At 36.3% G+C, this 20,894-nt stretch overlaps 1 protein-coding gene across 1 annotated transcript in view; it reads left to right on the top strand.

The window, feature by feature from the left end:
• The window catches only part of LOC111867806 (protein purity of essence), a 123,087-nt gene that overhangs the window by 993 nt on the left and 101,200 nt on the right, over positions 1–20,894 (top strand). Inside the window, exons 2-16 of the mRNA XM_023857977.1 lie at positions 1,965–2,062; positions 2,482–2,736; positions 4,520–4,719; positions 6,023–6,204; positions 7,176–7,378; positions 7,591–7,721; positions 8,835–8,998; positions 10,887–11,142; positions 12,470–12,590; positions 12,674–12,846; positions 14,659–14,827; positions 16,376–16,596; positions 17,901–18,024; positions 19,228–19,454; positions 20,232–20,450. Of these exons, the coding sequence (XP_023713745.1) occupies positions 1,965–2,062; positions 2,482–2,736; positions 4,520–4,719; positions 6,023–6,204; positions 7,176–7,378; positions 7,591–7,721; positions 8,835–8,998; positions 10,887–11,142; positions 12,470–12,590; positions 12,674–12,846; positions 14,659–14,827; positions 16,376–16,596; positions 17,901–18,024; positions 19,228–19,454; positions 20,232–20,450 (2,743 nt within the window). The remainder of the gene's footprint in view (positions 1–1,964; positions 2,063–2,481; positions 2,737–4,519; positions 4,720–6,022; positions 6,205–7,175; positions 7,379–7,590; positions 7,722–8,834; positions 8,999–10,886; positions 11,143–12,469; positions 12,591–12,673; positions 12,847–14,658; positions 14,828–16,375; positions 16,597–17,900; positions 18,025–19,227; positions 19,455–20,231; positions 20,451–20,894) is intronic.

The raw sequence follows: 20,894 nt of genomic DNA, 5'->3' as shown, positions 1-20,894 counted from the left end.
GGGAAATTATTGCAGGTGTGTAATCAGATATTTAGAAGGGCCTTTTCAGGGATAACAGTATTGTTCAAAGTGAAATTGTGAAGAAAGAAAAAAAAAAAAGGAAAAAGATAATGCTGTAAGTTTCCTCGCAGGAAGGAAATTTGAACTTTAGAACTGAGAGGTGACAGCCTCAGATTCATATTTCTCTTCTGTGAGGATAATGTATGGAGGACTCTGAAAAGGGCTGTCATTTCCCATTTTCTGTCATGTTTCTTGCTAAAGAATTAAAAACAAGTGATAATCCAAAATGAGAAAATACCCACTGTTCATGTTGCTGACAACTCTGAAAATTACTTATTTCTTATTGATCATTATGTTAATTGAGTGAGGCAAATATCTTACCAATGAGAGAAAACAACCCTTATTCAGTGGTGGTAGGCTGGATGAAAAAGCCTTAAAGTATTGTAATATGAAGTAAGTGCAGAGTGAAAAGCTGTACAGCTTATTGCTAATGTGAAGCATCACAGTACATAAACAGATGTGAAGGGTACCAGCTCTAACCAATGACTAAGGTATAGGAAAGCTCTGTGGCTAATTTGAATACTTAATGCTTAATATATTATGTCACATGTATTAGTGACTATAGACTGAGTTTGATTGTTAATCAGATTTATTGAACACTTACATATTGTTACTACAAGTAACTATAACACTATCACTAATTCACACTCTGCATTTTACTACAGCACATACTAAGTCTGTTTAGTCTGCTGTATTTTCACCAATCATTGCCTGGTAATGGATCTAAACAGTGTCCTCTACTTCCATGCTCAGATATCTACTGGTGGTGACTGTCCCACAACTAATTCATTACTCCAGTTGACTAACTCCCAGGCTGCCGGCTGTTTCACACCAACCTTCTACCCTTCTCACTGCAGTCTCAGGACTTGAGACTTGTCCTGCTTATAACACCTTGGCATGGACTGCACAGAAACCACCCTTTCCAGCCAAAGTCAAAGTCAAAGTCACATTGCGACTGACGGTCAGTCAGTCAGTAAGTCTTGGTGTCGAGCCCCATCTGGGGCTCATGACCAGATATTAATTATTACCGTTTGACAGTTACGGTCTCGTTTCTATGGGGCGCCCTCTCTGACGAGAGGACGGGTCTGTCTTTTGTATATGCTGCTGGCCCTTGCCAGCGCAGTCTTTCTCGGGTTCAAGTCCCTTGGGACTCGCGACCATATTTTACTGTCTCAGATTTGAGACTTCCCTTTTCGTCGCCTCCTACGACTCGCAAGGCCCCGGTGGAGGTATTCGACCCTGCCTCCACACGGGGTCCACCCTTTCCAGCAGTTCTGTTGTTGCATCATGTAACTATCACATGGACCACATAGAGAACACTGCTTGCCAGTTACTCCATTGTTGCATGTTATGAATCTGTTGCCTAGCAATGGGTGTCTTTGCAGAGCTGTTTCATCTGCTCTCTTCACAGTTCTTGTCTTGCGCAAATATGCCACTATATTTTATTTCATGTACCAATTTTCTGTACTGTGAGAACAGTTATTGATTGGAAATGCTATGAAAATAGTGTTACGTTGGCCTAATACAAACCTAACTATTTTCAGTGTAGAGTTCTCAGTACCAAATATAACTGAAATATGATGAATAGTCCCAAAGATGAGACATGCTAGGATGGACAGATGTGTCCTCTCCAATATATGTTTGTTGTTTGCACTTTCTGCACAGTAGACATAATACCTGCTTGATAAGTGAACATGTTTATATTTCTGTGTGCATAGTGAGTGCATTTTCTTTCCTTTCTCTCTTTCTTCAATTATCTATTTATTTATTTTTGCTCTTTTCATAAACTTGTAGGTACCTGAGAATATTTGTCTTTGGCTCTTCATCTAGATCATGGTTTAAGAATAAGTTTATATTACACTGGTGAGAAATTAACTAACTGCATTTTTTAATTCGTGTTTTAGTGAAAGTGAGCTTCTGAATCATGAAGATGAATATGAAACATTTTACACAGCATTTGCAGCTTTGGCTGCGGATTACATTAGCTCAAGTGCTAGTACATGTAAGTAATTTAGCAGATTTAAGTAATTATTGGCAAAAGTGTTCACCCTTCATCTTTGTGTTTCTTAAATCAACTGTACTGAATAATGAAGCTTTTATAATTTTTTATTTTTTATGACAGTCTTGTGTGTATTTGTGTTGGCTAAAAGAAAGTGTGTGAAAGTGTGAAATGCTCACATGTTCTGTGTTATTTACCACTGGCTGTACATTATGCATTAAAGAGTTGTGAAGCAATGAAGTAACTGTTTACTGGTTGGCTTTTATACCATAAAAGAACTGTTATCCTTGGCTAGCAACCAGGTCAAAGATAAAGAGAGAGATGGATGGATGATATGCTTTTATAAGATAAATTGCCAGGTATTTTAATTCGTATATACTTCATTTGAATTATTCTTGTCTGATCATGTGGGTTTCTTGTAGTATGTAAGAGTCAAGTGGGGATTGTCTCCCAAGCATGCCGCATTCTGCTGCAGTACCTTTTGTCTCACCTGCAAGCACAAAGCACTGGTGAAGCAGTGGCACCATCAGGGGCTATGTTGTCTCCAAAACAGCTGCTTCTTCCAGTACGTGCTCTTTGTAGTGCAGAAGGAATGCTTCAGCGGGCCGATCAGATATCTCTTACTGCCATAATGAAAAACGCGAAGTTACCTGCACATATAAAAACTAGTACTCCAGGTACGTCACATATTTGAATTCATTGGTGTATGTATAAATGGGTACAAAAGTGTACATTTCTATTCACTGCAGTGACATGCATTTTAGACAAGTACAAAGGCTTTCATGAAGGCCAGTTTAAAAGATTTATAATCCTGTCTAGGCAAGGTTTTCATTTTATTGAATATTTTTTTTATGTTATAAATTAGAGAGAGAATATATGTAATACACTTAGGACCTAACAGTATTTATTTTATGGGAGAACATCAGTGAGAAGCTGGACATTTTGGGTTTGATTCCTGGCAGGGGCTAGAGATTTTTCTATGCTCTGTAGCATCCACACTGCCCTGGAATCCATCAGTCCCATTCAGTGTGATTGGGGGGTGTGTCCCCAGAGGTAAAGTAGCAGAGATGCCAAGCTGACCACTCACTTGTATCCAGTGTCAAGGTTAAAACGGTTGAAGTTAAACCTCCATTCCACCATGTGCCTTCATAACATAGGGCTTAATTAATTAAGCATATGGATAATACAGATATTTGCAATTTAGGCATAGAACTCTAGGTACTTTCCAAAATCCAGTGAAGTGTACTGCATATGCTTTTTGATTTTAGACATGGACACCAAGCACATAAATGGATAAATGTGCAATGAGAGCAGAAAGGGAGAGAGAGAGAGAGAGAGAGATTCTTTTGACAAAGTTATTCGTGCTAGCATTGCCAAACATTATGATTCTGATGGACTGGGGCGTTTGCATGCTGCTACACTAAACAAAAACACTTTTATGAAAAATCTTGGAGTTCAGGACTGAAAAACAAGTGTTTAAATTGAAATTTAGATATTTATTTCCTTGATTTGATCTTGAGAATTTAATGCTTGTACATGGCTACTATTGAGTGATTACAGAATTTAGGTGAAGACTTAACAACAGGCAGAGAAAGAATTCAGCATGGAGGAATTTGGTATTAGAGAACAGTGATTGGGAAGTTAACAGAGACTGCTAGTGTGTTAACAGGGGGCAAGGGGTAGCATGGTTGGTTGAGGCACTATGCTACAAGCTGGAAGGTTGCAGGTTTTATTCACAGTAAGGTCATTCGATTTTTTTAATTGATTTAATTTTTCCATCTGGGGTTGACTCAGTCACTTACAGAAATTAGTACCAGGATTCTTCCAAGGGGTAAAGGGCAGCCAGTGCATAAGACAGCCTCACTGCCATCTGTGAGCTTATTGTCTAGAAAATGTGGAGCCTTGATGCCTTGCAAACCTATGGACCTTCATGGCCTGGTACAGGAATAGCTTTATGTATTTTCTACTGGGTTAACATTTTGATTCAGTTTTTGTCATGGATAGTATAGAAAAGAGGACAGAAAGTAACGAAATTGCCTGGAAAATATCTATGAAAAAGTAAACATATATCAACTGGAAAGTTAGAAGTTGTAGAACTTTCGCAGAATAATAATCCAATGTTTGAATAACAGTGCTCTAAATTAGTAGAATGAAGTAAACAGGTTAAAATGCAGTGTTCACATTCTCATATCTGAACAGATGTTACATAAATATGTCAGTCTAAATTGTAAAACTGTCAGATTTTGGGAGGGAATAAAAAGAGTAGCTATATAAAAGATAAAGTCAGGAAGTGGAAGTGAACAGTGAGAAGAAGTATATCAGAGATCTTTGTGATGATGTAAATGAATATAAGAGAAGATACCAATTGAATTTTGATGTATATAATCAAAGAATGATTTTTAGATTATATTTTCATGGCATCCTCATGTTTTAAATTTATGTGTTCTTAATTTTGTTTAGGGGAGAAAGAAGTTTCTGTCAAGGAATCGAAACGCTCTCGATCAGATTTGTCTGCTTCAATATTAGAACAGTTGACAACACCATTGCATGATTTTGTTGCACCAAGGCCACAGATGCTGGAAAGTTCTGAGCTGGTTGCCAGTAAAGTGGTGGAATCTAACCATCTCAGCACAGGTGCAGACCAGGGACAGGAAACCAAGGTGTGTTTTTTGTTGTTGTGCTGGAACATGTTAAGATCATCAGTTTGTATGTAGTATTTTGTGGATAAAGATAATAAATACATTTGATACTGTTTTCAGAGTCTTTTGACATGAGTATACAATGAAACCTAAGTTTAATATTTGTCAGTTTCAGTGATTCCCAGTCAGTGTTAAATTACCTCCAAATAAGATTTGTCTCCTGTTTTCTGTTTCTGAAAGAAACCTTAAATGGGGGTTTGACTGTAAATGAGGTGTTCCATGTGATAGTGCTCCTTGAAATGGAAGGAATAGGGTCTCTTCTCTGTTCCACAGTTTTATTAATACCTATGACAGTGGAAATATCCTGAAACTGTATTATGCTTCAGACTGCCCTACAGTGATGTTTCATGTGTCTCCATCCTAGCTCACCATCCAATATTTAAAACTTCATGAACTTCTCTGAACTGATCTGACTTAAATTAGAGATCAGTTCTGGGCAGCAGGATGTGAGCTAGCTGCAGTTGTGATGTTAGTGTCATGTGATCTTTTCTGCTTATATTTTTATGGGCGTAACAAAATAGAGTGTGTTTGAATTTCATTTTTACATTGTATGGTGTAATCATTGAGCTCAGAAGATAATGTAAAACAAAAGGAACCAGTGGTGTATAAATTGAACTCAGCTTCTCAGCTTTGTTTTTTTAGTTACTTGGTGAAATTTTTATCATTATTACATTGTGTGTTTATGTACATAACATTTTCCTTTTTCTCTTCAGAGTTGCACTTCCCAAGACCCCTGTATTTTGATCACAAAAGTTTTATTTTCTCTTGTGTGGCATTATTTGTTAATTAAACTGTATTATTTTCTTTTAAAGAATGGTATTGCATGGGTTTTTGAATTATATTTGTTTATGTATATTTTAGGAATTCAGAAAGAAAATTTATTCTAAGTTTGTGATATTCTAGTCAACAAATAATGTAAAATGTTGGATTTGAGGTTTTCATAGCACTTTGTTCAGGGATGTAATGCTCTGTAGTCTGGTGGAAGTCTATGAACAGTCAAAGGAATGCACTGCCTCCATCTTCAGAGTTAAAGAGAAAGCCAAGCTTGCTGGTTTCTAGTCTAGTTTACTATTGGACTCTGAAAATGGAGGCATGAAGTTCTCTTAAAATGTTGGCGGACTTCGCCAGACTATGTGGTATTACATCCCAGAAGGTACTATTTTTCAAATTTGAAAATGAACTCCAGTTTCAGATAAATTTGGAAAGTTAATTTTCTTCATAAGATACTGTCTTAAAATCTCTTTACATTTGTTTTCTCCTGCAGAATCTGTTCATCCAGAAAAATGTTGCAAGTCTTCAAGCCTTGCGCGCTGGTCACATCTTGATTGATATGTGCTTAAATCTACCCCACCTAAATCGTTACATTCACAAGTATCGTGATGCTGTTTCCAAGAAAGGCTTCAGTCTTCCTGCATCCCACTCCGAGGCTACATTGGTTAGGCATAGGTAACTTGTGTGATAATTTTGAGACAGGTGCAATAACAGGAATGTCCCTCATATGTAGTATGGTGGTGTTATTTTGAATTTGTTGTTTGTAGAAGCTAAGGTTTTTTACTTTTACTTTACTTTTAAGGTTTACTTTTACATTGGATCTGCAGTTAATGTTTCTATATCCCAGTTGCATTATCCCACTATTAGTTTTCCTCATTTTAAGATGTTCTGTAATTCTGAGTTAGGTTCCATTGTAGCATGAAGAAATATGTTTTTCATTGTTTTCATTGATTTTATGTATAAAATCATTGCTCTTAGTCTTAGAATAACTCCCAGATTTTCAAGTTTATTTAGTATACCTCAAATGGCAGATGATGTCCAGTACTATATTGGTATTGTCACAAATCTTTAGAGAATCACATTTCTTTCACTTGAGTATTGTAATGTGGAGAATAATAAAATCGTGAATTAAAACTTTAGAATTGAAAAAAAGGCTGATTTATTTATTAATTATTTTTTAATGAACTGGAAAGTACTGTATTATACATATATACATTTGTGTATAAGTTACTGAATTAAAATTATAAATAGTTTTTCTTGAACATACACTAGAGACTGTAATTGAGATGAAAGTCGCATAAATTCCATCAGAATCCATTAATGAACCAAAAGTATTGTTATTTTAACCAGAAAGCTGAAGTTGTATACAGTGTTGTGATTTGGTGTTAATTCTTATGTTTCATATTTGGGATTTCTGGGGATTTGATGTTGGGTGTTTTCCTTAGTTCTGAACACTTTGCATGTCACTTGTATCTTTGTGTTTTCCATAGGGGAGTCTTACTTAATTTCATGCATTCATAAGTAGTAGTATAATTTTTATTTCTGCGCTGAACATTATATGCAGGTTTCATTAGTGTCTCTAAAGTCATTATATTATACAGTAATATTTGTTTTGGTGACTGTAATTAATTTGAGTGTATATTTAGCCTTCAGGCTTTGGTGAATGATATAAGTTTGACATGGAGTGCCCTGTCACTCCCAGTATTAGAACCCTTGACACCGGAGAAGCTAGAGAAGCTATGTGTCCTCACTATGTCGTGTCTGTACTGTGCTGTTTCAAATGCAACAGCCAGTAGCTTGCTTGGCATCTCGTCTGCTATTTCACCGAAATGCACAGGAACTGCCTCAGGTAAGCCAGGATTGAAGAGTTCTGTTCTTATGACATTAACAAAGTTCAAATTCATGAATTCATTGTGATGTCAAAACAGATTCTTAGTTCTACACTGCTCATGTATGAGCTTTGGGCATGTGCTTTTGGCTTTTGAAAATGTTTACACCGTTTTATAAACTGTGTCATATGGGTATATTTATTTGGATGAAGGTCAGTGTTGAATTTTGCAGGTGCTGCAGTGAAAGGTGGAGATGATGAAGGAGGTGCTGATAGTCATGCTATCACTGTTGTGGAAAAAGCTCTGGAGATATTCTCATTGGTATCTGGGGTCATCAAGACATCCACCAGGGCAGGGGGACATGTAAGGATATCTGATGACTTTTAATTTTATTCTGTATTGTGGGACTTTTTTAGTCGATACCCAAGTATTATGTTTTTCTGTTTTAGATACCAAATTTAGAGAACTTGTAAGATATTCTGCTTCCCAGTCATCTTGGTTTCTGTACTAGACTAAATAATAATTAATATTCATTGTCTTATTTAGTTAGGTATAAACATTGAAGGTTTTGGATACTGAAAGTGGTAAGGAGAATATTTGGGCCTAAGTGAGGGGAAGGAAAAGGAGGGTGGAGAAAACTATATAAGAAGCAGCTTCATAATTTGCATTCTTTTATCTGGTCAAATCAAGGAGGATAAATTGGGCAGACATGTAGCATGTAAGGGAGACATTAGATATGCATATAAAAATGTGGTGGATACCTAGATCTGGGGATGGATGGGAGGTTCTTATGGAAATAGGATATGATGATGTAGACTGAATATAACTGATGCAGGATAGGGTACCATTGTGGGCTCTTTGGAATACAGTAATGGTCTTTCACATTCTTAAAAGGCAGAGAATTTCTTTGGCTAGCTGGAAGATGATTAGCTCTTCAGGAATGCCGCTGCTTTAAGTCTGAAACGTTATGTTTTTACATTTCAGTTTTATGTGTGTGTGTATATATATATATATGTTATAGATTCTGAAATTCTATTAAGGTGGCCCTATGAACATACAGATATTTATTTTTCTTAAAGTTCTTTGGATATGGGATTGGTGGTAAATGGGAAATTATATTTCTTATGCAGAAGTGATGGATAGAATTTTTATTTTTGAACATACACTTTCCCATGAGGTGTGGTTATAAGTTTTGATTTACTTTTTGTTCTGGGCTTATTTAACCATTTCAATAAAGATCATTCATTCATTCATTCATTCATTCATTCATTCATTCATTCATTCATTCATTTCCTTTATTTTCCATATATTCATACAGGTAAAAAACCTAGGATGTGGAGATAATTGGATAATTGTCAGTAATTCATCTCCACATAATGTTGTGAACGAAAGATAAAGCCTCTACTGTTTAATGCCAACTGGTACTTTATAGGTTGCAACATTATGTGGGATAAGTTTTATGTTTTGGTTTTGCAGATTTTACAAAACCACCTTCTAATTGGAGTGTGGGTACTAATAACTGGACTCCAGACGCAGCTGTCAGCATCCAGCTTCTTGACTGCTGATAAGGGCAAAGACGATAAAGGAAAATCCCCCAATAAGTTACGTGAGGGCTCCAGCAGGATTAACCTGATGAAAGTGTTAGTAGCCTGCTTTTTATGTTCTCATCATCTTCATGGTTTAGGCCTTGTTGACCTTTACCACCTCCATTTGAAACTTTCAGTTCCATCTCTTCATAGATAGCTGATTATCCTGTGTTCTTATAGTTCATATGTCCATTCTCTCTTTGCTAGCCATATACTTAGCAATCCTATCATATGACCATTCTAGTTATTTCTGTACTGTATTGTTGTATCACAGGTGCTTTGTATTCCTAAGTCTGCTGTTACATCTTTGTTCTGTTTCTTTTATTGTATGTATCCTGCTACTGTTTTCAGATAGCACATTTTGGGTACTTCTTTTCTTCTTGTTTCTTTAATATTCATTTTCTTCTTCCAGTAACTGTGATTGAATTGTCATTGCTTTATGGAATATTGGTGATTTCCTTTCAGATCTTTAATACAGTATGAAGTTCACGCTAATGCATGTATTAATGGTAGTCAGTGCTACTTCTGGTATCATAAGTATGTACCTGGTCTCTTGTTATATACCTTTCCTTTTCTTTTACATGTAAAAATGCTTTTGATATGTATGAAGATTTTAGGATTAATATTTGTACACTTTACATTATTGTTGATAGAAATTTTTTTAAGCCTGCTGTACATCTAACTACATTCTTTGCGGTATAGACAGTCTCCTTATATTCTTTAGCTCTGTGTCTGTGTGCAGTAAATAATTCCATATGAAAGAGATGGATGCATTAGGCCATAATGGAATGCTTTCATTGCATCCAATTCATTTAGTGTAAACTATCTTTGATTTGTAAATAGATTGGAGCTAATATTATTGCAGATTATGTCAATTTGTCTCCCAGTTCATATCACTGTTAATGACAAGGTAAAGGTAAATGTGAAGTAGTCCCTTTCCTTAACTAATTAAGCGCTACGCCATGAAGGTCTGTGGGGAAGTAGATGCATAGATCCACAATTTCTTGATCTCAGCACTAAATGGAGGTGAGTGGTCAGCTTCATGCCCCTGCTGTTTTATACCTGGGGAAAGAGCCTCCAGTACCCATTTGATAGGAAGTTGGGTGGACCTCAGAGGTGGTCTGGATGACGTGAAGAAGAGCAAATTCTTGACCCTACCAGGACTCAAATTCCGACCTCCCCATTGTCCAGCTTGTAGCCAGTTGCTGTACCGTCTTCTCTATCCTGGCTCCTCCATTAATGGCAAACGCAACAAAATTAATGCCTCTTACTCCACTAACTGCCCTGTTTTTTTTTTATTTTGTCTTATTTTGAAAATGTATTTACTTTTTATTGTTTGAAATGGAATGTAATCTGTCATGTGTTAAATGTTCGATTCAAAGTACTGAACTACTTAACTTTGTTTGGTGATACAGCTTTTGTAGTTGCTCTATATTTGTTCTTATATGTAGAACAGATGTTTTATCTGCATACTTAATTGCCTTACCTTTTCTTAATTTTGAAAATTTGACATACTTACGAAATACAGACACTTGAGTACAAAGCCTTGAGAGGCTGCATATGTGAAAGGCAGGCCAGTTGAAAGGTAATCTTTAAAGAGTTTATATTTCTGATGTTATTTTTATTGCTGTGTTGTATTTGGAAGATTTAAGAAGGTTTTGTGGAATATTGTGAATCCCATAGTACTGTGGTTTATTCAGGTATTTATTTTGGCAACAATAACACCAAAGCTTTTAATAGATTTTATGATAGTTCTTTATTATTACTAAGTTCTTTATATTGAATAAGTTTTTGGTAATGGCCAGAATTCAGCCAGGGCTAAGTTGGATAGAGGAGCATCTAAATTCTGTTTTCAGTTCTGAAGTCAAAGTGCATTATGATAAAATGGCAGTCTCAAGAACATATGACCTTTCTATAACATAAGTATAATTTTTATTTTCAGTCAGCAGGGTTTTGGGGTCTTATCGGTGGCACTGGCATCACAAGCGTTAACCATGATGTCAGCACTCCTAGATGACCTTCAGGTAGAAACTGCTTGCCATCAGGAATCTCTTAACCAAGGACCAGAACTGGAATTAGAACCAGCAAGTCTGGACATTCTGGGCCAGTTCACTGCTCTGCAACGTGCTGCCAAGTTCCTTGCTGCTGCGCCGCTTAATCAGCTACTTTTCTATCTTGCCACTATCAGTTACAGAAAGGTGTGATGATGTGCAAGCTAATTTTGTTTTTATTATGAATTTTTATTCTTAGATAGTAAAATTAGGTCTTAAAAAAGTTTTTGTCACTGATTATGACCATAAAGAAGAAAGTCTGTACCATAAGTAGGATGAATTAATTTACAAGTAATTTAATAGTGATAATTTTTAAGGAAATTATTTTCATATCATAAACAGATAGTGTCAGTTTTTCTGTCTCAGTTTGAAGATGAAGATATTAGTGTCAATAATTTTCTTAGGAGAGGGGAAATAACAGAATGATGGTGAAATTACATAATGAGGGCAACTCCTGTACCTGTGTCTACACTTCTGTACATTCATTTTATGGTATATTTCCTCACTCCATAAGGACCTTAGTTTTACTAGTGGTCTTTTGTTGGCCATCTACATTTTTTATACTTATAAAGGAATTCCACTGTCATCCATGAATAACACATTCCCATTCCATGGTACAGTTGAGTGGTAAGCATCCCTGCTTTGAATCTAGGAGGTTTAAGGTTGAAATCTAAGCTTGGGAATCTGCTATACTCACTGATGTGTCTCTGATTGTCCTCTCTTCAAACTGACAGGATAATTTATTAAACCAGAAAACGATTGTTTCCCTCCACAAACCTGGAAAAGCATCATAAGTGAAGAATCAATTCAGCCACTTGAACTCTAATTGAAAGAGCCTGCAGTATTCATAGAAATTTACAAATTAATATAAAAATTGAAGAAAGTACTTACATAATATAAAAATTCCTTACAAAACAAATTGCCATGCAGATTCAGCATGGATTCTGTGTTGTTAGAAAATATGCTGGAACAGGATTGTTAATTCACACCTTCCCCCCATTTTTTTGTGGTTTATTTCTGTTGACATTGACAGTATCACTGACTATAATATTGAACAGTAGGATGACTGGAGAATAATACATTGGAAAGAATTTGGAGAGAAGCAGTTGTGGCTCAATTAACATAGTTGAATAATAACTTAGAATGTATTTGGAGGAAAGTAGTCATGCTCTGATTGAGGTATTGATCCATCACTTGCCAGAAGGGACTGAAGAAAAGCATGAAAAACCTCAGTCAACATAGCTAATGTTCAAGCCAAGTTTTTCCTAAATACAAGTCTTGGAGTGTTCCTACTACACTGCCTTCTTAGGTAATGATGTCACATCCTTCACTTTGCCTGAGTTTTTAGCTTGTATGACATAGTATCATTGTGTATGTATGTATTTTTTAATTATTTGTATATTTTTTGTGAATTTACCTCAAACTGTGCAGAGTGAACATTCATATTGTCTGTATGAACTGTGTTTACATGTAGGCTTGCACACTGAAACGAATACAGAAACATCCACCAGAAGGAGACACCTTCAGCACTTCTGACTCAACTACTTACTATGAAGATGATTTCAGCTGCTCAGATGGAAGTTCAGCAGATGACGGTGAGTGAACATATTTATTTGTATGCTTTCAGATAGCATTACAAATTAAGAAACAATGATCAAAAGTTGACATTTGTCTTCAGATGATGACAGTGAACCAATATTAGGACTGTGGTTTGAAGAAACATTGGCACCACCTGAAACACCCGCAGGATCAAATGTGGCCCAATCAGCAGCTGATTCTCAGGAAGGAGCTGGGAAAAACAATACAGACAGAGCAGGCTCCATTGTGCCAGAAAAAGGGGAACCTCATGGGGTGAGTGTTACATTCAGTTTGTAGACTGGACAGTTTTGACAGTGTTGTCATGTTATTTATAGGGAGAAAAGTGTTGATTACATGAATTTGTATTACTTACATGCTTTTAAAGTTATGTGTACTGTTCTGTCTAAAGATTTATGTGCTGGTATATTCACCTTTTCCTGTAAATGAAATTAATTAGCTCCATAATTTTCATTGTAAACAAGTTAGATGGATTCACAATACTTTATGGTATCATTGAGATGTATATCAGAATACTTCACTTGTTTAGTATTTGGCATATCACAGAACACAAATATTAAGGTAAAAGATGATGTTACATTGTTTAATGATTAAAATTTCAAATATGTGTAATATAGATTGATTCAGAAATACACCACTGAAGGCATTAATGTTAGAAATTAAAAATATAACAGTTACTAAGTAGTTAGTAAGGCTGTTTTAGGAGTAGTTTGATTGTTTAAAATCTATATTTTTATTGTTCAGCTATGGCACCCTAACATTTAGCCAAATTTTTCTTCTTTCATCTGAGAAATATTGTCTCTGCAGAGGCATGTTATTTAATTTCAGCACAGCATTACATTATAAACTATTGTAATACCGTGTCCTGCTGCTAATTGTTGTGATTGCTTCTCTATTATAAGTATTCTGACACTGTATTCATGCAACATTGTGAATGTTTTATGGATACAAGTTGCTCTGTGTAATTGTAGTGAGTACTGGAAATAATAGGATTAGATAATTAAATCACTATTGTCTTAATATTTCCCAGACAAGGTCAACTTTTCTGTCCAAACACCTACACCATAATTTGAAGATATTTTGAAGTTTGAGCTTAAATTGTGCTAGTATTTTGTCCTGTCATCAGCAGATGCCAAATTTGTGTTTTTTTGTGTTCTTTCTTTGACCAAAGAATACATTTTATTTATTAATATACTTGTGTTTATATAAGGGAAGATCTGAAAATAAGATAACACTGCAACAGTAGAGTCTTGCTGCCATCTGATGGGCAAGTTTTATTCTTGGCTTCTCTGGGGCAAGACAGAAACACCATACCAATAGAGTGGATACCTTTTAATAAGTTTTCCAAGGGACCAAGATATATTAACTTCTTGGCTTGGAAACGTAAAAATTAATGATACACTTTATAGAAATGTAAAGGAATAAACTTTACTTTTTTACATTGAATAAATGGCTCAAAACACACTAAATATAGAGGCTTTCAAATTTACACTACATGTTCCAGCTGTCATGCTTAAGGTCAAGTAGTCTGTTTTAAAATGTTATCCTTTCTTGAACATATCTAGCATTGTACTTCTTTTGGCTTGTTTTGGACTTCATCCATCGTTTGGTATGTAAAAGACAAAAGACTACGACATTTCAGAGACTGGATCTGTCTCCATCCTCAGGTGGGCAGGGCAGGGTAAACCTACTCAGTGGGGCCTGTTAGAGCTAGTCTCAATCACTGGACCGAAACGTTGTGGTACCAGACGTACCAGACGATGGATGAAGTCCAAAACAAGCCAAAAGAAGTACAGTATACACCACCATCAGAATCCTTTCAAGTCTGTATCTAGCATTGCTTGTTTCACTTGTCTTTTAAACAAATTTGAATAAAAATTTTGAAGTTCCCAGAGATTTTTGATGATTGGCATATCAGGAATGCCACTAAGGAAGTGGTGGTATGTACCCAAACAGTGTTTTGCTTCATTGCTCTTAGGAATTGGTTTACATGTTACTACCTCCAGTTCCTCACTGTCATTTTCTGTATTCTTGTCTTCATAGTGTGTTCTCACTTTTGTTATGCAGTACATTCTCCTGGCATCACAAATCTTTCAGTTCATGAACAAGCACCTTCTAAGTAGTGAATCACCATTTCTGCTACGTTATGTCCAACAAGGATTGGCAGAACAACAGATGGTAATATTGGCAGCCATTATCAGGGACCTGGACAGAGAGACAGCCCGCACAGAAACAGGTGGGTCACCCATTTTTTAGATTTGTGAGTTCCAATAATGTCATAAACAGTGCACCAATAATAAGCGAATGGTTGTAAAAGTATTTTTTCTCTCTTAAATAAAATCTTGACAGGGCAGGCATGCATTTAAGTTTATATTCAGGAAGCATGGAAAACTCTTTAATAATATTATAAGTTATGATAAATATTATAAATTTCCCTTTGTAACTAGAAGGATATAGAGGTGATGGGTCAGTTTTTGATGAAAGGTGTATAGCAATTTTCACTTTACAGAAATGAGATGTGACTAAAAGGGTAATAGTATAAAGTATATAGTGCAAACAGGAAAACTTAAAACTTAAAACTTAAAAATCCTAGAAGTAAGTCATATGTCATTTTCTGTTCTTACATTGTTTGTTTGCAGAACAATCCCAGCAATCTGTGTCAATGATCATGTCTAACAGTTCTGATATTTCTTTTGTCAGTTCATTTTATAATAACTTATGAATTTTATTCGAAGCTATGCAGTGGAACCCCCATTTCCAGTGGATTAAGAGAGGTGAGACACTGGACACTGTGGATGGGTCGACCCCCTCTGAAAAAACAAAAGGAAAAAAAAAAAGAAAAAAAAAGGTATAGAGCATAGTGGAGGAACTGGTAACACAGAAGCACTGGCCTCCCCAGCTAGAATGAGTGAATGAGCGATGAATGAATGTCAGCTGACAGAATCAACAACCACTGCACCATGGAAGTGCTCAGGGCAAGCACCCTGGAAGAAGGGGAGGCAAATGGAAGGAAGTCTGAACATCAGAATGAAGGAAGGGGTGGATGTGGTAAAATGAACACTGCAAAAAAGGATGCGCGAAGAACTGCAAGACCAAATGCAGGCGTTACCAGCAGAACACTGAGGAACACCTGAAAGAAAGGAAAACTGTTAGGCTGTTCGGAGATGAACACCCTTTCGAAGGGAGCAATATAACGTGTTATTTCAGTGGCAAAAAAAAATCTCAGACAGGCTGTTGCCTGGGAATGCCTTGGGCAAAAAATGTGTTTCTCCAGAGATGGAAGGTTCGTTGCATAACAACGGATTGTCGAAACAGCAAAAACCAAACTGTCAAAAATGGTGTGTTCTGTCTGGTCCGGAACCCACTAACATAAGGGGGTTGAATGCATTCGCCAAGTCAGTCCTGAGATGGTTGCCATTGAAGAGAGTTAGAATGCCAGAGTTAGAAGACTAGAGTTGGAAGATAGCAGCTGCAGAATGTCGCTGAAGTGATAGTAATTGTACTTGAGTGTGTGTAAGAGTGAGCGTTCAATAAATATTCGCCAAATCTGAGACCCACGCAAAGTTATTTGTTGCGCTGCATAGGCAACATGCGACAGTATTTTTCTATTAAGGTTTTCCCACATTTAACATTGTGTTTCAGTGATCCCAAATGAATAATTTTTGTCATTTATCTCCTGTTAAGATTTTCCTCCTTTTAGTGTTCAGATCCACTGGTCTCCACAGAAACCTCAGATGGAAGTTCCACTGTATATTCAGTATGTGATAATAATCCTGTGTTTCAGGCACAATTTCAGTATACTTTGGAGCAGTACTTGGGAATCTGTACAGTGACTTTTCTCAGGCTCTCACAAGGTACACCCATAATTTGTTGGCACGTAACATCTTGGCTGAAAATCTTCAGGGGACCCTTCTAAATCATCTTGGTGTGAGTCCTTGGTCCCATGATACCAGTAACACTTGGCCCCTGCAGGTTTACCCCAGAACACTGGCTGTTCTGGCACAGGTAACTTTTACATTCTCATAAAATGCAGTATAATAGCTGTGATCAAGCTCCAGTTTTCCTTACCATCCATCTGATTTCCTCTGACTTTATTTCTATTGCTACTCCTACAGGTACATACATTTGCTTGTTATCATTAACAAAAGAAGCTGGGAAACCTTAGTGAATGTAGTATATAGTCAGGGTGACCAGGGAATTTGGGTTCAATTCCTGGCAGGGCAAGAGATTTTTCTCTTCATTACAGTGGCCAGACCAGCTTTGGGGTCCACCAAGCCTCCTGTCCAATGGGTACTGGGTTCCCCTTCCCTGGGGATGGGGTCAGAGTGGCAGGGGCATGAAGCTGACCACTTCCATCTAATGCTGAGTTTAAGAATACATGGAACTATACCTGCACTCCTCCATACATCTTAGTGGTGTTTTATTAGTTAAATACTGAAAACTTTGCCGTTGGTGTTAGCAAAATGTGTGAATATCATGTTGATGACATACATATTAGAATTTTATACCATTCAAGTTTAATTTGACACGTAAGACATGTTAGGTCGAATGAGGATATGGCCAAGAATGATGGGGAATGTCTTGTGATAAAGTTTGGACATTTTAAATGAAATATAAATAGATCAAAAACAGTAAATAAGATAGTTATAAAGAACAGTTAGAGATCAGCCGTATATTGTTGATTGATTCAAATAAAAGACATTCCCACTACAGAGGACCAAATTCTTGCAAGCAAGCGATAAATTCACTACATAATGCTGCATGTATAATAAAAAACTTTCAATTGAAAATAGAAATATAGTCAGAATCTCTTATAGAGTTAGTGTTTGTAGTCTTTCATCATTCCTTTGTGTGTGTGTTATCTAATAAAACAAAAGGTGAGACAGATGAACAGTTTGTATCAGTAAATGAATAATAATAAAAAAGATATTCATCATCATCATCATCATCATCATCATCAGTAATCTGTCAAGACGACAGGTCCACAGTCTCTTCCAAAACAATTCCTCCACTTAATGCAATCTAGAGCTTTCTCCTTCAAATGACAGTATCCTCTTCTGTCCCCAAGGTCATCCAGCATCTTCTTACGTCTTCTTCCTCGTCTTCTTGTCACTTCTATCCGCCCATCTATCTTTCCTTCGATAACTTCTTTTAGAAGGCAGTTTCTGCGTAAAACATGACCAATCCAATTAGCCTTCCGTTTTCTTATTTCGTCTAGGATATTCCTCTGCTCACTGACTCTAATTAACAAAAAAAGATATTAAGGAAATATAAATGCAGCATTTGTATTTCTTAATTTTTATTTTTAGGTTTTGTTGCTGAAGCCACAACAGGAGAAAGAAGCTGCCTGTATAAGTATTTGGCATAGATTAATCAACACATTGGTTGAAAATGTGTGTAATCCACCTAACACCTTTGAAGTTGAAAATGAAGGTTAGTGTCTTTCCATTACCAGTAACTAAAATGACATTCTGTTGATTTGTTTGTTTGGAAAATGAGAGATCACTTTCTGTAATAAGGATTCATAAAAACAAGAAACACTACAAGTTTTCAGTGAAGTAACAGTATTCTCTCATAAAGAAGCATACAGCAGGAAATACGATATATGACGGTCAGGCTGAAAGCCGGAATTGTGGATCTAGAAGAAACACTCATTGTTAGGTTATGGCATAGTAAACGTGCATTGGCATGATTGGTTGAGTATTTGTTGCTACACTATGGTCGGTAACCCCATGTGACCGCAGCAATAGTTACGCGTGCAACAATAGAGGAACTGAGGCTAGCCAGATGAGGCATAGTCAGTCATGGCAGGCAGTTGATAGGTTGAAGACACAGTTGGAGCAATGGATTAGATGTGAAACAGCCACCAACCAGTGAGGACAGGAGCTGTTGAACATGGAAGCTGAGGAATGTACAGTGTTGGGAGCTCTTACCAATCAACGAGTGATGAAGACACAGCAGACTGAGAAGACTTAGTGTGTTCTGTAGTGAATTGTAGAGTGCGTGAATTAGCAGTACCTCTATAATTAATTGTAGTTACATGTTGTAAGGATCCAGTAAATGCAGTTAGCAATCCAAACCCTGTGTCTAATCACTAAATACATGACAGTATTCATATTTTTGGAGTCTTGTCAGAGTTCATCCTGTTAATATGTTCTTTCCAATCCCTTGTATATTTTTTGTATAAATTCTGCCATTTATTGAATTTATAGGTCTCTTGTTATGTCTTAATTTATTTATGGTCCAAAAGGGTGTGTCTTGCAGATCTCATGAAATACGTTTCTGCTAAAAATGCTTTTATGTACAGTGGAAAATAAGATGATGGTAATGGAAATCTATGGTTAATTTTTATTCAATAATAGATGTTACACCATTGTTCTTGAGTATGTGAAATTTGTTATAGTAATTGGCTTATGCATGTGTATATACATTTGTGAGAAATATTTAATATGTTGAAAATTAAAAAAAGAGTGATCTTTTGAACATTAGAAAGTTGTACTATCTACAGTTCGACACAAAGATAGATCATGTAGTTATCTGCATATTGATTTATAATATCAGTGTGCTTCTCCGTTCTGGTTGAAGCTATTGAGGGAAAGTAAACATTCTAAGTTGTTTCATGCTCTTGTGTTTCAGATCTGAACGTGGAGCATGCCCAGCTGCTGCTGTTCCTGTTTCATGCATTGAACCTAATGCAGAAGAAGTCGGTACTTTTACTGACTGCAGGAGGAGTGATCCGTTGTTCTGAGATGATGAGCCAACCGATGCGTGATTCTCAGCTGTTGCATTTGTCCCGTCTCTTGTTGCTTCTGGAGTACCTCATGAAACATCTTTATGATGCTCCTCCAGCCCTTTTGGAGCAGGTAATCACATTTTAGTCTATTTCAAATATTAAGATTAACTAACTAGTCACTGTGCTTGTCAAGAACTTGCCAGCCTTCACTAGAACTTTAAATTTCATGGAGTGTATAGTATGAGCTATGTGTACTTTGATTAGAATTTGAAGGTAGCATCTTCTAAGATATTTTACTATCTGTGTTAAACTGATGAAAATGCTGGGAAACTGGTGAGGTGAATGGTCTCAAGTCTTCCCATGATTTAAAAAACAGTAGGTGAAGCAAATACTGACTTATTTTTACAAAAAGGTTAATTTGGTTGAACAGAATAATTTGTTTGGCAGGAAAGTATGATTAATTTTGGCTGAGTCCAATTTTAATATGGAACCATTTTTCTTAGGTGAGGTTTGTCTTGAAGTTAGTAAATTAAGTATGTACTGTAATGTTTACTTTCTTCTCTTTCACTAATTCTTATATACTCTGAGATACTGCAGTTTCACAAATTTTATCTGATTAAATAAAAATGTGTAATTATATGAATCAATAGATTATATTAATCTTGATGTTCAGGCTGTGATACAGGTAAATATATAATACAGCACTCTCTGAAATACAGTATGCCTAACAACGTAGTATTGTAAGAAGAGAATGCGATACAGTAGACTTTAATACTATGTGCATCAATTGTGTAATGTATACCATTTGACAGTTCTAATAAATGGACAGCAGTAATTTACATCATAAAATAAATCATGGAAGGCAACTATGTAAGATGCATAAACTAAACATCTGCTATAAATGCAGGTGCAGTGGAACCTGTTCAGTGCGACGAGCATGGTTGGTGATGCATCAGATAACAAAGATGGTTCACGTGTGGCTTCACGTATATATTGTCCTTGGAAAGAAATTGAAGATAATTATCGCAAGTATGGTCCGCAGGATGAGTTTTCCATGAAGCCACGATTCTACAGCTTAACTGTGGCAGAGGTCAACAACCAGGACACACCAAAACTGGATGGATTGGTAATTTGGTTTTGTAAAGTAATTTTGATAACTTATAGTGGAGATGTGAAGGCTGATTCTTTACACTTGGTCGGACTGTAACAAGGGGGTTTGTGTTCTGAAAAAGGTATATGTAATTCAAATTCACATTATATGAACCCATTTGTACATGTTAAAATTGCATGTACCTTCCATTTCACTTAGCCTATGATTATAATGCAAAAATAACTTTTTAGGTTTTGGATTTTTTGTGATAAAAGGTGCATGTTAACAGATCCTTATCCTGGGGCTTAATATAGTAGGAAGGCTGAATGTGCTTTGTTCACTTATTTTTATTTGTAGCTGAGGAAATAAGGAGATGTTTGTGATATAGAATGTATGGATTAATTAGGTTCAAGTTTGAAAATGAAGCAGCTCTTGCCATGTTCTGTGACAGACCAGAAATGAAACATATGGGAAAAGCTA

The sequence above is a fragment of the Cryptotermes secundus genome, unplaced genomic scaffold, assembly GCF_002891405.2.
Source record: "Cryptotermes secundus unplaced genomic scaffold, Csec_1.0 scaffold953, whole genome shotgun sequence".
Classification (NCBI taxonomy): Eukaryota; Metazoa; Arthropoda; class Insecta; order Blattodea; family Kalotermitidae; genus Cryptotermes; species Cryptotermes secundus.
Note: the sequence above shows the minus strand (reverse complement) of the source record. Positions and strands in the feature narration are given on the sequence as shown.